The sequence below is a fragment of the Aureobasidium namibiae genome, assembly GCF_000721765.1.
Source record: "Aureobasidium namibiae CBS 147.97 unplaced genomic scaffold scaffold_35, whole genome shotgun sequence".
In the NCBI taxonomy this organism is placed as follows: domain Eukaryota; kingdom Fungi; phylum Ascomycota; class Dothideomycetes; order Dothideales; family Saccotheciaceae; genus Aureobasidium; species Aureobasidium namibiae.
In genome coordinates this window covers 3008-21340 of record NW_013581174.1, presented here as the reverse complement: position 1 = coordinate 21340, position 18333 = coordinate 3008, and the positions used below count along the sequence as shown (strand labels likewise).

The following is an 18333-nucleotide window of genomic DNA, read 5'->3' as shown; positions in this document are numbered from 1 at the left end:
ACATCAACCCTCTCATGTATTGGCTTTTACATGCTCTGATTTCGGTTTAGATTACTTCAAATGCAACCGAAGTATCTCAATGTGTTTAGATGGTCGCAATATCGCCACAAAATCTGACCTCGTAAAGGTTGAGCCTGATGAGCATTCAACCACAAATACGAAAAAAAGTCATCTCAACACATATAAGCATTTTGCAACTCATACCTACCAACTTGTAGACCCTTACTCAGCTAGACTGTTGATGTCGTAGAAGGTGTAGAGTTTTCAACACTTGGAAGGTCGAATATTATCGCATGCATGTCAGAAGAGAAAACTCACACCGGGCCCTTTACTGAAACTTTCCACATGACTGAGCACTCCAGTCTGATGTCTCAGCACAAGAGACTCTTGCTAAAGATATCCTCTCACTCGACTTGATCAGATGGGTCATGTTTTGGACGTTCGAATTTGCTGCACTTTATTTGGCGCAGAACCTGCTACATACTAGAAACCTTCAGTGGTCTCGATGCACACAGTCCCTACTCTAGAGGATGTCTGAGCAACACCTACGCCTGCACAACCTCCTGTAGTGAAATTGAAGGTGTCGGTACGAGTCACGGTCCATCAAACGTTCCTAGTTCTGTTTGTGCTGGCATGCCCGTAGTACATCTGGAGTTCGAATTGGCTATCCGGAAGAGAGACCCTACCACTCCTCCAATCTCTGATCATACGATCCTCAATCTGATCATTTGCATAGGCAGTCTGCCGATCCAGATAATCGAGGTTGTCTAAATTCTTGAGCCAGAAGAGATTGGACCTGAGAGATGAACTCATCCGCTTCTAACAGGAACTAGAAAGAGGGGATGACGATCCTCATAATGAGTACATACTTTATCGACATCGGATGGGAATGAAATAGCAGGGGTTCCAACCGCTCCTTCGGAGTGTCATGTAGTAGTCAGCAGCGTATAACAACTGGATTCATAGCTCGATCGCTCGTTAGAGGTCTCGGCTCAATGTCTGATACGATCTCTTTCCGATAGTATCCTAAATGCAACAAGCTTGTCCTGATCCAGTACTGTGCCTCCAAACCTTTTACAAGCGTCGAGCACAATCTGAGCCTTTAAACGTGTAAATCAACTCGACGTATTGTGGTAGCTCTTAGTGCCCCCGGACTCGAAACCGGCTGCACTTTGCATCATTCTCTTGATTGCTGCCAGATCGTCTCGTTGGCCACAAGATATTGTGTCACCATCAGAATCTAGTATCGTCAACCATGATATAAGTTCGAAAAATTCATCTTCAACGAAGCCTTCACTCTTAATAGGTACATCAAATTTCGCAACCAGCTGTGCAGACTGAACTGTTGTCTGACTCTCGAGCAGAGTAGCCAATGTGTGGGCACGCGCAACGTGATACGAGTCTACGTTCATGTTGTCTATAGCACCGCTGATTGGGAGAAGCTAAGTGATACATGTGCAGTGAGCACATGGCCAGCGTTCCCACAGCACTACGAGCCAAGTTACAACGTTCTGCGAGCACAAGATATGGGGAACTTGTGGTGCAGGAATGCACCTTATGCTATCTGTAGCTCTGGCTGATAAGAGGTGAGAAGTAGCCACGCTGACAGGAGTCTCAGGAACGCAAATGGTTGATAAATTCACGTTGTGCAGACGAGTTAACAACAGTCCATGGGCGTCAGGCGTGCCCGGAATGTATGCACTAGCAGGTAGGCACGTATTCGAGAAAATAGAGGGCGCGGCCAATGTGGCTGGAGCATGTACGGAACAAGGCTCGACCTTGGCAGCTACAGCATGTGCTTCCGACGAGGACGATCGTATCACGTAGCCCAACAGGCGATTTTCGAATTCGGAAGTGTCGGCGTACTCGAAAGTGATGTCGGTCACGTGTGTGATCTCATCGGCGACTCTTGCTGGAGGAAACGTAGGCTTTTTCTGCCTACGACAATTTCCGGTCATCGGATCCTTGGGACCAAGTTCTATGATGGGAGCAGATAGTGTAAGGTGGAGGTGACACATGATCGCGTTTGCGTTTCAACGATCTAGGTTTCGCGCGATTGCTGTCTTCTTCTGTATCGTCCGAAGCATCATACAGTCACACAATCGAGCGTTCCACGGTTCGGGTAGACCTGCGTGAAGTGCTTTGGCTGCATGAGCGTGATGGAATGCAAGATGACAAGTTGGAGAGTCACAAGCGTGACAAGTTAGCATGGCCACTTGCGCAGAGATCCAACATCTCAGCAAGCAGCTACAGCGTATGTCGCTCAGGGGGCTCCTCAACATTGCTCTTCCAGACGAGCAGTAGTAAGGAACAGCGATGCTTGGGCAAACGTTCGACCCCGATACATACACGCTGCTTGCGCGGACTGGTGTTGACAGGTCGGGCGTTGCGCTCGCTACAACGAAGTAGCGTCTCTCGTCGCGCCACAGCTGCCCCTTATACTTTGTTGTTCTCCTCGTATCCTCTAGCCTGAATATCCGCGCGCTCACCTACCGGACTCTTTCGTACGACGATTCTCCCTCAGCCCTAGCTGTCGAGCAGCTCAATGACTCGGCGTATGTTCGCGACGCACGCTCTCTATGCACTCAGTTTCATCTCGGCGGCGCCGACTGCATTTGCGACATTTGTCCTCGGTCTTCTCCGAGAGATCCAGATCTTCATCTCGCAAGTGTGTTCTTGCACAGATTTTACACTTTGTCTGGGTCTCGTCTCGACATTCACACAAGCCAGCACCCCTGCGCCGCCGCCGAGCTGGAAGAAGTGCGAAATCCTAGATCTGTCGAGCTGAAGCTGCCTTAAAATCTTCGAGCTGAAGCTGCCTTAAAGGAGTAGTCGGTATTGTCTATCCGATGATTCTCAGATATCGTTGCACTATTGTAGCACTTTTGTAGCACTCTTGTAGCACTTTTGTAGCACTTCTGTAGCACTTCTGTAGCACTTCTGTAGCACTTCTGTAGCACTTCTGTAGCACTTCTGTAGCACTTTCGTTGTACTTGTCCTACACCTTCATAGCGCATCTTTGTGATGTCATTACAGCAAATATGAAGGCATGTTCCGCAAAACTCGTCTCACATGCCGATGATCTGATCCGTCTGACAGGACGTGAAGAATAAGAGCTAGATGTCATTCACTTGTGAGATTTACAGGCGTGCAGCTAATCGATTTCGTACCTTGTACAATGCGGGTTTCGTATCTAGAGCTCTGGCTCAAGCATTCGTGACTCTACTGAGCTATCCATATACTCATGATAGCATTCTATGTGAGTTTTAGGAGCCTCAAAACAAGCCAAAAGATCACGACTTGATCCAAAAAAAAGCACATCCAAAGAAATAAGCTTGTGGTGTACAACACGAACAACCATGCAGTCAACGAGGTCCACAAAAAATGTCAAACTACAAGCAGCTCTATTACTTCAAAGTTGGGGATGGAATCAGTATTCTGACCACGATCGGGGGCTAAGGCGAGAGGTGTCAAGGTGATCACCATAGGATCTTTCTAGCTGTGGTCCCGATTACTGAGAAGGTATTCCGTTGTGGGATGGGATTTTGTCGTTGGATTAATCACCCTTTGACTTGGATGGGCTACTAAAGCGGATCTTACTAGTTCCATCGTCTCTGTAAGTTTGATCTTGAGTCTCACTGATGGTTTCGTTCTTGACCTGTCCGCAAGGGTTAGAACAGCTGTATCCTTTCCCTTTGATCTTCTTGTCCCTGGTTTTCCATTCGAGGCCGGTCTTTTCTCTGAAAATCTTCTCGAATCGAGTCACAGATCCCTCGAGATCTCCATAAGCATAAGATCGTTGTTGACCATCTGTCCCACTGCGCCCCGATTTGGTTACAAGCGAATATGATTTGGGATTGTCGTGCGCAAGGATCTGGGTGACCCATGGGATTAGCTATCGCTCTTGTGCTTCGAAATTGTACTCAACTCCACGGACTTTGACTGAATGGCCATGATGAGACCACGTGTACATGCAACAATAAAAGTGCAACCAAGTGAAGTGGAAGAAGACAATTGTGTGGTTGCTTACTTCGAGATGAAAGAATTTGTCAACATTATCGTGTGGTTCTTTGCAATATAGCATAGCATCGTACGGGATGTTGTTATTCGGATCAACCAGAATCTTATGCGTGGCGGAAGAAGCACTATCTCCATCATCAGCAATCTGGTGCGCCATCTGCACAGAAGCTTGCCGAGTGATGCTAGATCCTAATTTAGCTGACGTCATATGCTCAGAGAACGCTTTGCTCGCTTTCAGCTGTTTGGTGCGGCTACAGCGGACTCGATCTTGCCGCGAAGCTTCGCCAAGCTCAGCAGGCGAATTTATTTGGTCCGTACTTGCCTTAGGTACTATGTAGGCTTTTTCGATGGCTTTGATGAGCTCAGGTCCCAAGGGATTCCCGTGCTTAACAAGCAGCATCTTTAGCTCAGCCAACTTCCCTTCTTCGTCCCTAATTCCACTTTGTTTCCGTCTTGTTTCTACTAGAAGCCCAAGAAGAAACGGTTTATTCTTCCTGTTAGGAACAGGAACTTCTCTCTGTCTGTGCTCTTCTTTGATCTCGTTGATCGTGATTTTGTTGATCGTAATATTGTCAGAATCATCTTCGGCTTCGATGCCCACCCTAAGTGTCTTCGCTGCGTGGGAGCTGCTTCCGTTTGTCTTGATAATGACAGAAGAGGGTGATACGGATGATCTAGTGATGCGCTTGGGTGGTAACGCCTTGCCAAGTGTCTTCAGGTTACCAGAACCAGGTTTCGAGCTTGTTTGGGCCCCGGATGGAGATTTTGTCATGTTATGATTCCGCTATCAGTATAGGCCTCGAAGCAGAGTTCTGAGTTGGAGCAGGGTTTCGAACGTGTTTACCTCGAGATATGGAAGCGAACGAAAGATCTGTGACCACGACCTGAGACCATTCAATAGAGGCGTAAGACCGGATATAAGAACCCTTCGGTGACGACTTTCCTGAACGCCATGACAGATAGAAGGGACATATGGGTGATGTGAGCCTTACATGATGTCTTACCTATTACGGACAGTGGATGTAGAGTTCAATTCGATATGCGGTCAGCCCTCAGGTTGTCGACCTTGAACCGAGGATGTCGTTGTTTGCAAGATGTAGCTATAATTACGGTCAGTTCACATCGAATGTACCCCTGGACAATATATGAGGCATAGCAGATAATTAAGATACCCGGGCGCGTGAGACCTGAAACCGGTATCGATCGACGCCGGTTCAGGACATATTAGCAGGTTGGCGCCTAGCACGAATCGGCCGAACTCGCAGACCCTTCTAGCTCACGGACGATGCATCTCGGGTGTTTGAGTGAGACCACGTAAGGTTCCTGTGTTGAGAGTGGAAAACGATTCAGGTTGTTGTATATGGTTCGGGTCAGCATCCGAGAATGTCATTATGAATGACAGTTGAGGACACAAGATCATGGAAATCAAAGGGGCAACTTATAAACTTCCTCTGTCGGTGCTTTTACTTAGGTTCAGCCTGAGGACTTACTCAAGTTGTATGCAACTCAAATGACTTGTAAATCAGTGCTTAGCTGTGCAAGCGACTCAGCCTGCGCACTAACTATCTCCCCAAGCGATTCCATGCAAGCTCGTCCTCCGAGGGTAGTTCCTTCCGTCTGATCCCCAAGCGAATTCGACCCCATGCACTTCCTAAGAGAGCGCCTCGTAAGTGCATGAAACTTGGCTACCGCGCCCTTGCGTGGCGATTCACTCCTGGCTGGCTGGTGAGTATTGCCTGTGTTTCACCTGGTAGTAACTGCAAAAAGAAGTTTTAAAAAACTGTTGTCCCGGACAGAAGATCTGCCAAGCAGCCTTCCACTCGAATCTTCATCGTGAGCCATGAACAAGTGCAGACAAGGATGAGCCTTCGGCGGATATATTTTGCTCCGCGTATCTGCATGCAGCAGAGAATGCGCTGATTATAGATGAGTGATGGTTTGGAACACCATCACTGACTAGCTGAGCTACTGCAGAATGTACCTCATCAATACTGTTCCCCGAAAAAGAGCTCGAGATCCTTCCCAATGAGTATGAAAGATCATCACGGCTAAGCCCCATGCGGCTCAGTTTAGGCCTCTCCTTGCAGTGTCCCCTGACAATCTTTCCCTAGTTCTGATAAGTATTGCCGTATCAACAATGGGACAAGTCTTCGGATGATCCGACCGATCGTCTCACCAGCACTGCTGAGATTTAGCACAGAAAAAAGCGCATCCCCGCTCGAGTCTAAGTGATCTCCATGATATGCGCCCAGATGACTGAATCCTTCAGAGCGCTTGAGTAGCTTGCGGCGATAGGAATATGTTGAGTCGTCAAGAAATGCTCTAACGCTATCTGGATATACAAAAGTCGTTCCACGAGTTGATAAGGTTCGTGGTAGGTATACACATCATGATTCAAGATGAGCAGACGATGGGGTGCGATTGCCTCAGAAGATAACTTTCATCGGATCTATCACAGACGAGTACAAGAGGCAATCATTTGCTCGCCTTGGCAGCCTTGATCCGAATCAGCATGAAACACTCCATATGCAGGTGATTCTATTTATCTCCATGATCGAAGCTCGGTTGTTTTAGGTAGCGATATCACCAGAGCCCAGGAAAGTCCAGTCAGGCAGATTGTCTTGCTGACTACAATCCTCCCGTGCAGCTCACTAACACATCCTTTCCGAGCCACATGATGGGAACTACATCTAGGCCATACACGCATTCTGCTTGCGTTAGACGAATCTGTGCATGGATGTGAACCCATATTTTACAGTTTCTAGTTGAAATGCGCGTGAACTGGATCCCACAGAAGTGTGATGAGAGTCTAAGACTTGCTCGAACATGGCTGCAGATCAGGCAAGATGCCTCAGCCGGAAATCTGTGAGTATATAGTGCAAAGGGAATTTGCGCGTAAAAGCTGCTTTTCTTACTTCGCATCTTTTGATTTCTACCCCTGCCTCAAGATATCGTTCATTAATTAAAGGTCTTTCAACAGCTACAGAACCATTGAACGAAGTTCTCACAGGATGCAAAGTACGCCGGATTCGTTGCCATCGACTCAAAGTCCTGAGAATTGGTACTACTATTTTACCAATCACGTTACCACCGATAGCCTTCACGATCTCGAGCCGTTTGAAAAAGTGCTGATCACGGAGCTCTGGGAGATCTTCTCTGGTATACCTCTGGCTACCTGAAAAGAATTGCAACTGGTTTAAAATGCCCAGAAAGTATCCGTGATTTGAATTTCGGTCTCGGAAAATTAAGCAAAGTCTTTCTCCCGCGATACAGGACCACTTGCTGAAAGCCAGTACAGGATGCGAGAAATGTATCTTTGCGCATGCTGACCACACGGTCTCAGAATAATCTCGCCTTAATGCCATGTTCCAGCATGAGGTGAATCCGTTGCTGCTTGCATGGACCTCGCAAGGGTCCGTTAGAAGGAACAGACTGCCTTCGCCCCTTCGAGTTTGTCAATGTTCTCAAGTCGCAAACGATCCAGAACACGCTACGATACAGAAGACAAAATCAATGTGCAGACCAGATAGCGGCTATACACCCATCTTCGAGCCTCGCACTCCACCGTATACATTTGACGACTATTCATGCTACAAGACGCTGGATTGATATAGGGACTTTTCATAACTCCCAGAATCAGTCGCTGATACCGCACCTGGAGAGTCAGTGTTGTTTTTACAATTTGAGAAAAACAATATACACTCTAAGTTCTATAGTCGTTCACGGTGGTTGATCCATCCCACTAAAGATATAGAAGATGCAAATTTCTGCTAGAGAACAAGATCTTCCAGGGCCCGATAGCTTCCGTCGGCCTGATCCAGCCCCTCGTGTTATTACATGATTGACATAATCTGTCGTGAGTCCCACACTAAATGATCATAGATCTGCACGTTCTCCTACCAATGATTCAAACTGAGCTCGTCTGATGGAATACGTGTGTAGATGCCAAAATTCTGTCTCAAAACGGCACGATGTAACGCAGTCATTTGCTGATCTACAAATGTCCTAACAAAGACTTCAAAAGCCTGTCGATATCAGGTGTTCGCCCATTGTTTCCAGTTTGAGAGAGTATTGATGGCTATCGAATTCGTCGCCCACACGATCTCGAGTGTGAACGTACGTCAAACCAATGTACCAGCTCTCTTTCCGATCTATCATAGCCACCGCAGACGTGTTTAGGCCATTTTAGTGGAGTAGGATAGTAAAACAGACGCTTTTCTTTGTGAATGGGCGGGAAACAGCAGCGGTGGACGGCTTTTGCCAATGTCTCAACTCATGTGACGATTCCCTCACGTATCAAGATCACAACAGCTAGGGCTTGTGCGAGGTCTGGGTCGGGATGATTGATTGCTGCGAATCGACCTCGTGAGTGACTTTGGACTGTCCCTGATCCTCATCTCATGTAAGCGTTGATTTCTGTGCATTTGAATGTGACACCCTGAAGCTTACTGTCTGGTGAGATAAAATTTGCTCATGTTTGTCACCTTTGTTTGATATCCTTATGGCTGAATATACTACTAATTCATCTCCAGAATCGGCCTCGTCATCGATTGCGACTGATTCGTTATCGCTGTCAAAACATATGCCTGTAGAGCGAGACATCCTTGATGTTGCGATAATGAGGTAAGGAAAGACGTTGTCCGAGAACAATCAGACTGATGGGCGACTCCAGACCTCTCGGTCAAACATCAGGATTGAGAAAAATGACTTTGAGGATTACTGCAAGCCACGTTTGGTTGTGCAACTTGCTGCAGCTTACTTGTATGGCTCGTTGTTCCCCCATGCATATTTACTACACAGACACGGCCCAGGCTGAGATTGACTTGTCGACTGCACTGCAAGTTTATCCAGATAGGCTTAGTATGATGACAAAATGCAGGTGTCGTACCGGAACGAGTGCTGAAAATCCCCCTGCATGCGCATCTCAAGCCAGCCGTGGACTCCGCTAGGCTTTTTGGAGCGCTAGTGACGCCCATGCAGTCCTGTGATATGATTGCATGGTGAGAACGCTAGTACTTCCGGGGTTTTTGTACCGATGCTCCATCGGGAAGATTGTTCCAGTCTCAACAAACGAAGTCGTTATGCAAGATTATCTCCTCATGGACACATCATCTGTACTTGCCATACATCATTGCCTCCCTAGTGTCAGTGACTACGAGCGAGACTGTAAGGAGTTTGATCCGATGTTGAAGTGAAGGAACAGGGATGAGAGAGCGCACGAGCACCTCAAATTACCGATGGTATCCCGAAACTCATAACTAAATGTTAAAAACTGCACGAGCTAACAAGACTTTCTCGCTCTGGGATTGAATGTCTCTAGATTCATCCTGGAAGAGTCATCTTTGACAGATAAGTACAACTGGAACATACTAGCATATCTATACACAAGAAGTGCAAAAAATGCCCGGACAGGAGAGAAAAACCACTCCAAACATACCTAGTTGCGACATGACACCTGCTTGATGGACAAGTCGGAGTTTCGCCAACACAGTTGTCCATCTCTACGAGCTTGAGTCGTGGCCGATTGGAGTTTTTGAGATTAATCCCCATCCATCAACACTTCGTGAAGAGGGCCCATCAGCTTGTGAAACTTCGATTCCCGGTCCCATCGTTTATCCTTCAAGTGATGTGAAAGAGAGTAACGCTAGCTCGAATCTGTGATGCCATGTAGAAGATCATGCCGCACTTTAAGACAATTATTTAGCAGACATGTGGTATAGGATCATACTGGGTATGCTGCATTCCAGTGGCATAATATGATCCGCATGTTTCGAGCATTCCAGCAAACGCAACTTGTTATTATTGGCCGCTGGCACTCAGCTAAAAGAGCCTCATCCTAATAATCAGTACCGTCAGTACCGCTAGTGACAATCTCTGCTCGGTGAACGATATGCAACAATGGAGACTGACCTAGTGTTGAAACAGGAGCATAGGTTGGCAAATTATCGGCGCACGATAAACGGAAGGATCTGCGTACCACACAGAAGATTTCTGTCAATCTTTGCATCGGGAATAGCCGATTAGATCCCTTGCTCAATAAGTTCGATCAGATCAATACTGACGTACTACTCATCATTCCAATTCATGAAGGCACCTCACGACCATTCGTATCGTTGTCGCAACACGTTGTTAACATAGTCCCGTTCCCAGCACCAGTCTTCCATCACCACCACTTATTCTATTCCTTCTCCCGTCCCATCACTCTACCCTCTTGCATGGCTTTAACGCAAATCAACCGCAGGAAGCGCTGATCGACCGTACCAGCGACGCCTCACCGTGCCTTTGCTATTCGCGGTGTTGAATAGATCTGGCTGATACGTTATTCTCGTGATAGCTTTGCACCATTGACCTCTGGTTCCAGTGTGGCCTTCGACTAGTGCTACAGATTCGTCACGATTTGTCTTGTATCTCTTTGGTCAAGATATATTAAGCCCTGGACTCGAGTGTTCTATATCGTCATCCTCATTGTCTTATTCTTACGCCTTTACTTTCCGCTCTACGAGTCATAGCTGCTTTGACCCATTCATCAAAGCCTAGATGAGTGGATTTGGATGTTCTACATGGATCGTGCGGTGAGAATACGCTAGCAACCATCTAAGTTGCTTGAAGATGCTGATAGCCATGACTGCCTCTGTGTCTGGCCTGAGACGAAGTCATCAAGCTCGTCTCATTCGCTGTATTTGGTGTTTGTACCGTCTCTACTGTGAATACCATCCCCCAGTACTCAACGTCTAGAGACATCAGACAACTGAGTTCTCCAGGAAAGCGCGCCAGATTCATGCCGCTACATGGAAAAGATATTTGTTACTATTCGTAACGCGATACTGCTGCGACCATCCTGAGAGAAGTATAGAGGCCTCTTATATTGTGCATCCACAGAAGATACAGACACTTGACTCTTCTCAACTCGGCCTGCTGTCGAAAACTCCAACACAAGATGGAAATGCAAACAGAGCACTCATGACTTGCCAGTGACCTTGACGAATCGTCTTGAGATAGACTCACAATGACATACCCGCAAACAGTCTTTGCATAAAGGCTGCATTGTATTCTTGATGATTCCCACAGTGTCACTTACCCTTGGCTGCAGTGGAGTCGCTTATGAAACCTTTGTCAAGAACCCTATTTTTGAGTAGGCTCTGGATTTTCCTAGCAATCGTCGCTTGGCTGATTATCGGGTCTCAAACATCGGTATTGAGATTGCAAAATCCTGACAAACACCCGAACGCATCGATTGGTTCTCAAATCAGCTGAGGTCACACTCTGGAGCGACAGGATTTCATCCTAGGGGTCCCTCATGCAAACTCCAAGCTTTCGCATGATGTGTACAGGCTCGCTATACCCACACATGATTCTCGGCCCTGTTGAGATAACCATACATAAGGCTAGCCAGTTCCCTGCTGCAAGTAACCTATAACATGAAGCCAAAGTAGATCCGTAATTGTTGCTCGTTACCGACCTCAGTCATGGTCTCCGGGATCCTTGAATCGAGGGTCATTTGCAGCGGAGTTGGCATAGTATGGCTGCGCGAGGTCAAGTCAGCTCGCTGTTTCGCTGAGCTACTTGTCCCACCTCAACGCTCCTCTTACCCTGCTCGATGTAGGTGTTGGTAATCCCAACCACTCACCTGTTACTGCTACTGCATGCTCCCTTTCCACTGTTTTGACGATGACTGCTGCCTTACAAATACTGTAGTCGCCGTCATTACGATCGACGGGACAACATCTTATCCTAGACCACGCAGTCATTCAATTAAGGACTTTACTGGGAACTGCTCGACGAGATGGTCAAGAAAGGTATCTCATCTCACGTAGCAGATGATAAGTGACGGAACAACACGGAGGGCAATGCATTGGGACTTGCAGGACAACCCAAGGCAAGGAAAAAGACGGCACTACTGGCAACATGGCTAGCTGACGTAGTCCAAGGTGGCAAGACGACAGGAAGCCACGTTAGCAACAACACTCTTTTGCTAGCTTACGTAGCTTGAGCTCGAAGAACGACTCGAAGCTACATCAGCAGCACGACTCGTCCACAGGACTTCGTCACTGGCTTACGCAGTCTGAGCTTGAAGAACGACTAGCTGCTACGTAGGAGATACATCTTCCCACCGCTGATGGCCGACCAACTTGGAGTCACACACATTACTCTAAAAATCTATCCATAACGGAGAATTAGATATTCTTGGCTCTCGGTCTAGTCGATCTGACGTTCGAGCTTTTGCGCGGGGGAGTTCTCGGCTGTGAGTTGTCGGACTCTCGCACCTTTATGATGGAACGCACAAGCCAGCGTGTGGTGGTCTGAGCGCTGCTTTCGCAAAGTGTAAGTTGCTGCAACCCATTCCCGCACGTAACGACAAGGATAACAACCGCAACAATAGCGGTTGGACGCCAGACAATCGAGTCGAGAAGTCCTCGGGTTGGGCTTTCCAGGATGACTCCAATCGTATATGGGAGAAGACTGTCTCGCTAGCAGCGGCGCTGGCCGAAATGCCGGCTTACGTGGTTTGAGCTCGAGAACCAACTTGAAGCTACGTGAGCAATAAGACTCTTTTACAGATTTTCATCGCTGGCTCACGTGTTATGAGATGTCTGGACGACTAGGAACTACGTGAGCAACAGCACTCCACTCCTGGCTTACGTAGTTTCGAGTTGTTTCTTGAGCTTAAACTACGTAAGAGGCACGATTACCTGCTGATGATGATCCGCTGATCTAATAATCACACGCACCTTATCTCGCGTAAGATATCGTCCATAAGCAAGAAACGGGTATCATTGGCGGTGAGCGGACTGTGTGGCTATCACAGGTTCGAATGTTCAAAAGCCTAGCTGACGATGTCACAACTCTTCGGGGAGGGGGCGTCGCGAGTCATAACTGCAAGCTTCCTTCTGCCTCCCCACCTTATTGTCCGCATCTCGTCATGCAGTCTCAAACTCGTACCTACGTTTCGGTCGATATTGCAGACTTGTTTCCGGCTATCACTAAACCGTGGCGAATCTGTCTTCGAGACTTTCACGTCACCCCGTCTGTCTCTGGCCTATGACACTACCTCAGTCTTACACTAGGTTGCAGATTACGATTTGGCACAGAAGTGCCTACTAATCAACAGAGACTTTAGAGAAAGCTGCACAGGCTTATCATATATAAGGGTCGAGCTGTTCCGTCGATCTAACATTTTCAAATCTCTCTAAGAGTGCATTTTTAATACAGTCCCATTTAATGTTCATCCACTTACTTGTAAGTCTTTCTTTAGCGACACTTAGTGTATGCACAAGTTCAGCCACTAGTCTTAGCTGGTTCGCTAAGGTCTAGGCTACAGATCCGGTCGTTCTTCTAGCCGGACCGCTTGCTACAGGAAGCGAGGTGTTCTCGAGCTTAACGAATTCATGTGTCGAGACGAACGATCATTCTAGTATCTAAGGCGCAAACTGCATTTCCGATGCGATTTATACCCTTTTATACATCGCAGCATCCGGAGATAGCAAGATAAGCAATGCCACTAACATAAAGAATGGGACGTTAGCCGCGAAGCGAAGCTCTAGTGCCGTAAAAGATCCGGATCTAACACTACGGAGCATCTCGTAAGGCTCTAATACGATGCCGGGCTCGACCACTTCGATCTACAAATTAAGATTAACAATCTTTAAACACACGTCAAACGCTACTTACGGAATCGTACGATCGATAGCGAGTTCTAACGGTGACGAGCCTAAATCTTAAGCAAAGCGTAGTCACCGAAGGAACACCTTTTCCTACGGAGGAGAATCGAAAGGGTTAAAGCTATCGTACAGAACGAGCTGTGGGTTCGCTTAGTTCGCTAATAATTCTCTAGCTTCGCTACGTGATCTTGCCTACAAATTTGCGTAGTCGTCATCCACCACTATGTAGTCGGACAGATATGTTCTGGAACTATTTAGCCTAGGTGACCGCACCATCAATTATATGTTGGCGACGTTAATCGCTAAGGCAGATGGCTACGGGAATGATTATAAGGAGTTTCCATCCGCGACGTTGTTTCTACTAGCGACTAAGTGCTAGCGTTACACTATTAGAGTGCTCTTAAGCTTGTTCTACCCTAAAATAAATCTGCTATCCTTATAGTGTTTACATAACGCGTCATCCGGACTTCCCTATTATGTTAGTTTGTACGAGGTTACCCGAAAGATAATGCTAGTTAGCGCTAGTCGATGCTTAGGCAGGCATTCGACGAAAATGGAATACGTGACATAGACACCTAATCTAGCCGGGATTAGTTAGAATCCGATGGAATCTGGACAAGATAATCTAATTTCATAGAGGAATCGGGGGGCTTATAGCTAATAAGCTTTTGCTTTAAGTTGGCCTAGGGATTAAAGAATCTGTAGATTAACATACGATCGTAAAGACTAAGGCACGCAAGCGACACGGTTCCTAATCCTACTACCGTATAAAGATAAGAGCACATCCTAATAGAAGTTAGGAGCACGCCACTATCGCGATAATACTACGCGCTACTTATAGCTAGTTAGCATCTTTATAGCAAAGATCTAGGATTAGGAAACGGTTAACTTTACGGCATGTTATCATTCTAGGTGTAGCATACGTGGTGTAATACACGAGCTTTAACGTACCGCCAATATAATCTTAATTCGTATCTCCGGTTTAAAAGACGCAGATTACATATGGAGCCCTATTACTAACATGATTTTCTATCATCCTCTAAACTTAAAGTACGTAAGCAAGCGTTAAGGCCAGCGATGCGATCTTGTCACTTGCATAAGATCGAGTCGGTCCTCGAGCTCGAACTATGGCCCCTACCTCCACGCTCTCGACTTTTACTTCCTTAATGCCTACTACTTCATCCTCGGCTGCTGTCCTTAACGTTTCTATCTATGATACGGTATTAAACTGCTAAAACAATACCGTAAAGATTATGTGTGTTAATAATGTATGCGCTACCCCTAGTAATAGGAAAGATCCCTACAACTATGGTTATAACCCTACGTAGATAGGTCGCGACTATGGCGACTATAAATGCTTCGGCGGACGATGCGTAATCGACACCTATACTATCGATTAAACCACTATACGCACTAGAATAAATCTGGGGGTTAGTAACGGCACGAACGTCTACTATCTAGCGTAGTATTACGCCGAGGATGATACCAAGCCTCCTAATAGCATTGCCCTAGCATCTTCTGTTCCTCCCGCTCTAGGATCGTTCTTTACTCTATCGGATGGTTCTAGGAATTTAAGGTCGAAACATATCCTTTATTGTTCCTAGGCTATTCTCCATCTACTAACTATATGGTTTAGAATCACACAGCTAGTCCAAATATAGGTATATGGCGCAAATGGTTGTAATGGGGACATAGTTATAGCCTATAACGGACGAACGTACCACTTCGCGATAGACGCAAATAACTACGCCATTACACTGCTAGACATAGTAAGCTCCCTTATTAAACGCTTTTCCGTTAACTACTCTAAGTTCGTCCCTTTCGCCATACGTAATAAGGCAACCTTTATCTTAGCCGGCCGCTATTAATCTACTAGCCTAACCTAAAAGGTTCCTATAAGTAACCCTAGTCTCGCGCCTAACGGCTGCGGTTCGGCTATAACCAAAACGTACGTACCCGACTACCGCTTCGTAACCTGCTATAACGGCTACGATACTTATTACTCGACCTGCGCGCGCGGCTTCTTGGAATACGATAACGACTTTCACGACTATATGGTTATAGTCTATGTAAAGCTTAACCTAATCGAAGCAAAATTTTGGCTCATCGGACGGTAAGAAGGCGTAACTAAAGGCTACTAGGCTAAGCGATTGCGATGACGCACTCTAATCTTTGCTAAGATAAGGGCTATGATTATAATCCACCGTACTGCTAACGAACTATAGTGTTTACCCGTGTACTCGAATAAGGAAGTACATAACTTGTCACTAATTAAATGTATAGAGATCGCCGGTATTAGCGACGTTAAATGGCCGGGAATTACGCCTCGGACTAGTGATCCTCTACAAATGAAGGTGTCCGCTTAAAGGAGGTCATTTATCGAGCTACTATAGCCCGCATATGTTCGTACTAAATCGAGGATAATATCTATCCGCTTTACCACTAGCAGAGAGTACACTAGGTTAATAAGGCTTATTATATACGTAGAGCATTAAACGAGAGTAGGGGTATGTTAGGTTTATGGTTAGCCCTATCTGCCGAGAATCGACTAGAGGCTAAAACCCGGTCCGTAGAAACCATATTCTATTACTAAAAGCAATATCGATAAGAAGACGCATATGTGCTAGGAGTCGGGACTGTCTTAAGCATAGATTTTAAAGGGCAATTTGTTTAAAGTTGTATAACTCGAGACGGAGGATTTTAACAAAATTAAAGATTTCTTTAGGTATATGTAACTCCCGTTTAACACTTACGTTTATAATGCTCCTAATCTTTATATTCTAATTAGGAACTTAAGTCATTACGCTATAATACCGATATATACTTATATTATATGGTTATAACCTATTAGCTTCTTATAGCGTTAGAAGGCTGTCCTATACTAGAAGTGCCACCTAGAATTCGGAGATCCTCTCGATTAGTAGCAGAACATTTAGATAACGACTTATGTCTTTCTAGACAGATCCCTATACGCTTAAGAGTATTAAGGTCGAATCTCTAGTCGTTCTTCATAAAAGTACGCGCGAGTAGAAAGGTGATTAGGCATATTAGGTTAAAGAAGATACTCGTAAGAATGGTCGGTAATGTTTAATAGACCTATATTCCGGTGCTATGGTTATAGCTATAAGAAATAGATGGTTAATTTGCGGATAGCTAGACAATCCGTAATAAGCTCTAAAGCAAAGAGGTAGATGGTATAACTATAATAAGCAATTAAATTGTTCTTTTAACTACGTAGAGGTTAATTAGTTATGTCTCCTATAAGGATTCTGCTTGTTAGTTCTATATGGGAGGTCTCTAGATATGTATACGATAACGACACTATACGGCTACGGAGAAAATATTCTAGTTTTCTATCCTACGATTAGTCTAGGCGGTAACTAGTTCTTTCCGTAGCTCGTAATTAACCGCTAAGAAGACATTTGTAAAACCTGTATCTATAACCCTTATTAGCATTGTTACCTTGTCGGATGTAGCGAGATGTTTAAAATCATTAGTAATGATTTATGCCGCTAGCGTAGATAGATAGGATAGTCGATAGTCGAGCCGTCCGGAAGTTAGAACCACCGAATTAGAAGCTTTTAAGAGACTGGCCCAGGTTTTCTTTAATACCGTCGACGCTTCTTCTAAGCACGCTACGTCGACTTATAGCATCTTATAAGACTCCTTATAGGCTTCCCGAATCTTCTAACCGTAGTCGTTAATCTCTTCGTAGCACTCGTCTATCTTCTTAATAATTGCCATTCTACCATTATCGATCGCTTCTATAACCCGAAGCTTAGCCTCTTTACAAATCTCTTAATGTTCGGTTAGGATTAACTGCTTCTCCTTATCCATAACATCCTATATAATCTCATAAACGGTGGGCATGTCCTCTAGGGATGAGACTAACCTTAGTCGTTTATTCTAGTATAGGGGAGGTTTAGCGATGGAGTTAGGCTTAGGACGCCCTCTACAGAATACCGTCGGAACGATGTATAGGGGCGACATCTCCTAAGAGTGTTAACTTTTGGTTAATAAGGCCGGCGAGCAAACAGTTGATAACGTTCGGGTGTCGTATGTATCGCTTTTAGGAGAGATACCGTTCTGGGTAGGTTTTCTAACCTTAGAAGGCGTCTCTACCACTAGGTAAGTGCTAGCACCGTTAGGACCGTCTACCCCGGTAGGCATATCGAATTCGAAGGAAGAGCAGACTTCGGTAGGAGAACATAGTAATGGTAGGGAGTAAGGAGGATATAACATTAGATTAGATACTATATCCTTATGTTATAAACGCTTTCTAAGGATAGTAGCTAGTAAGATGACTTAATTGTAGGTGGGTAATGGGGGGGCCTAGTCAAATATAGTCTAGTCTCTCTCCTACGCGCCCGTCCCTCTATTAAAGTGGCTATAATTTACTCGCGGCGGACTTAATGCGTTTTTAGTTAACGTAGAGGCAAACGTTTAAAGCCGAAGCTAATCGTTAATTAGGAAATCCTACTTAGAATAATGGAGACGAATACTTTTTGTCCGACTTATTCGCGAGATGGCATAAAAGTCACTATCGCTCGGATTAACGGGACTAATAAACTCCGGCAATCTCGATAGAACGAGAATAATGCTAGGCTCTCTAAGCTATAGCGACAACGTGGTGACGGTAGAGGCTTCCTTAACT

The 18333-nt window shown here is 45.7% G+C and overlaps 4 protein-coding genes across 4 annotated transcripts; 3 read left to right on the top strand and 1 right to left on the bottom strand.

The window, feature by feature from the left end:
• Positions 1-1757: 1757 nt before the first annotated feature.
• Positions 1758-2799, top strand: M436DRAFT_68376 (uncharacterized protein; the record flags this gene model as incomplete). The annotated part of the gene is made up of 3 exons (XM_013566900.1): positions 1758-1923; positions 2046-2254; positions 2410-2799. 3 exons carry the CDS (start codon positions 1758-1760, stop codon positions 2797-2799), a joined length of 765 nt encoding a protein of 254 aa, XP_013422354.1.
• Positions 2800-3556: 757 nt separating this feature from the next.
• M436DRAFT_68375 (uncharacterized protein) lies at positions 3557-4792 on the bottom strand (the record flags this gene model as incomplete). Its single annotated transcript, XM_013566899.1, has 2 exons — positions 3557-3895; positions 4031-4792. The coding sequence occupies 2 exons, from the start codon at positions 4790-4792 to the stop codon at positions 3557-3559; spliced, it is 1101 nt and encodes a 366-aa protein (XP_013422353.1).
• Positions 4793-6866: 2074 nt separating this feature from the next.
• On the top strand, positions 6867-12530 carry M436DRAFT_86619 (uncharacterized protein; the record flags this gene model as incomplete). Its single annotated transcript, XM_013566898.1, has 2 exons — positions 6867-6885; positions 12310-12530. 2 exons carry the CDS (start codon positions 6867-6869, stop codon positions 12528-12530), a joined length of 240 nt encoding a protein of 79 aa, XP_013422352.1.
• A 2276-nt stretch (positions 12531-14806) lies between these two features.
• M436DRAFT_68374 (uncharacterized protein) lies at positions 14807-16031 on the top strand (the record flags this gene model as incomplete). The annotated part of the gene is made up of 9 exons (XM_013566897.1): positions 14807-14899; positions 14930-14934; positions 14971-15003; positions 15097-15109; positions 15341-15448; positions 15569-15627; positions 15771-15792; positions 15905-15931; positions 15963-16031. The coding sequence occupies 9 exons, from the start codon at positions 14807-14809 to the stop codon at positions 16029-16031; spliced, it is 429 nt and encodes a 142-aa protein (XP_013422351.1).
• Positions 16032-18333: the final 2302 nt, after the last annotated feature.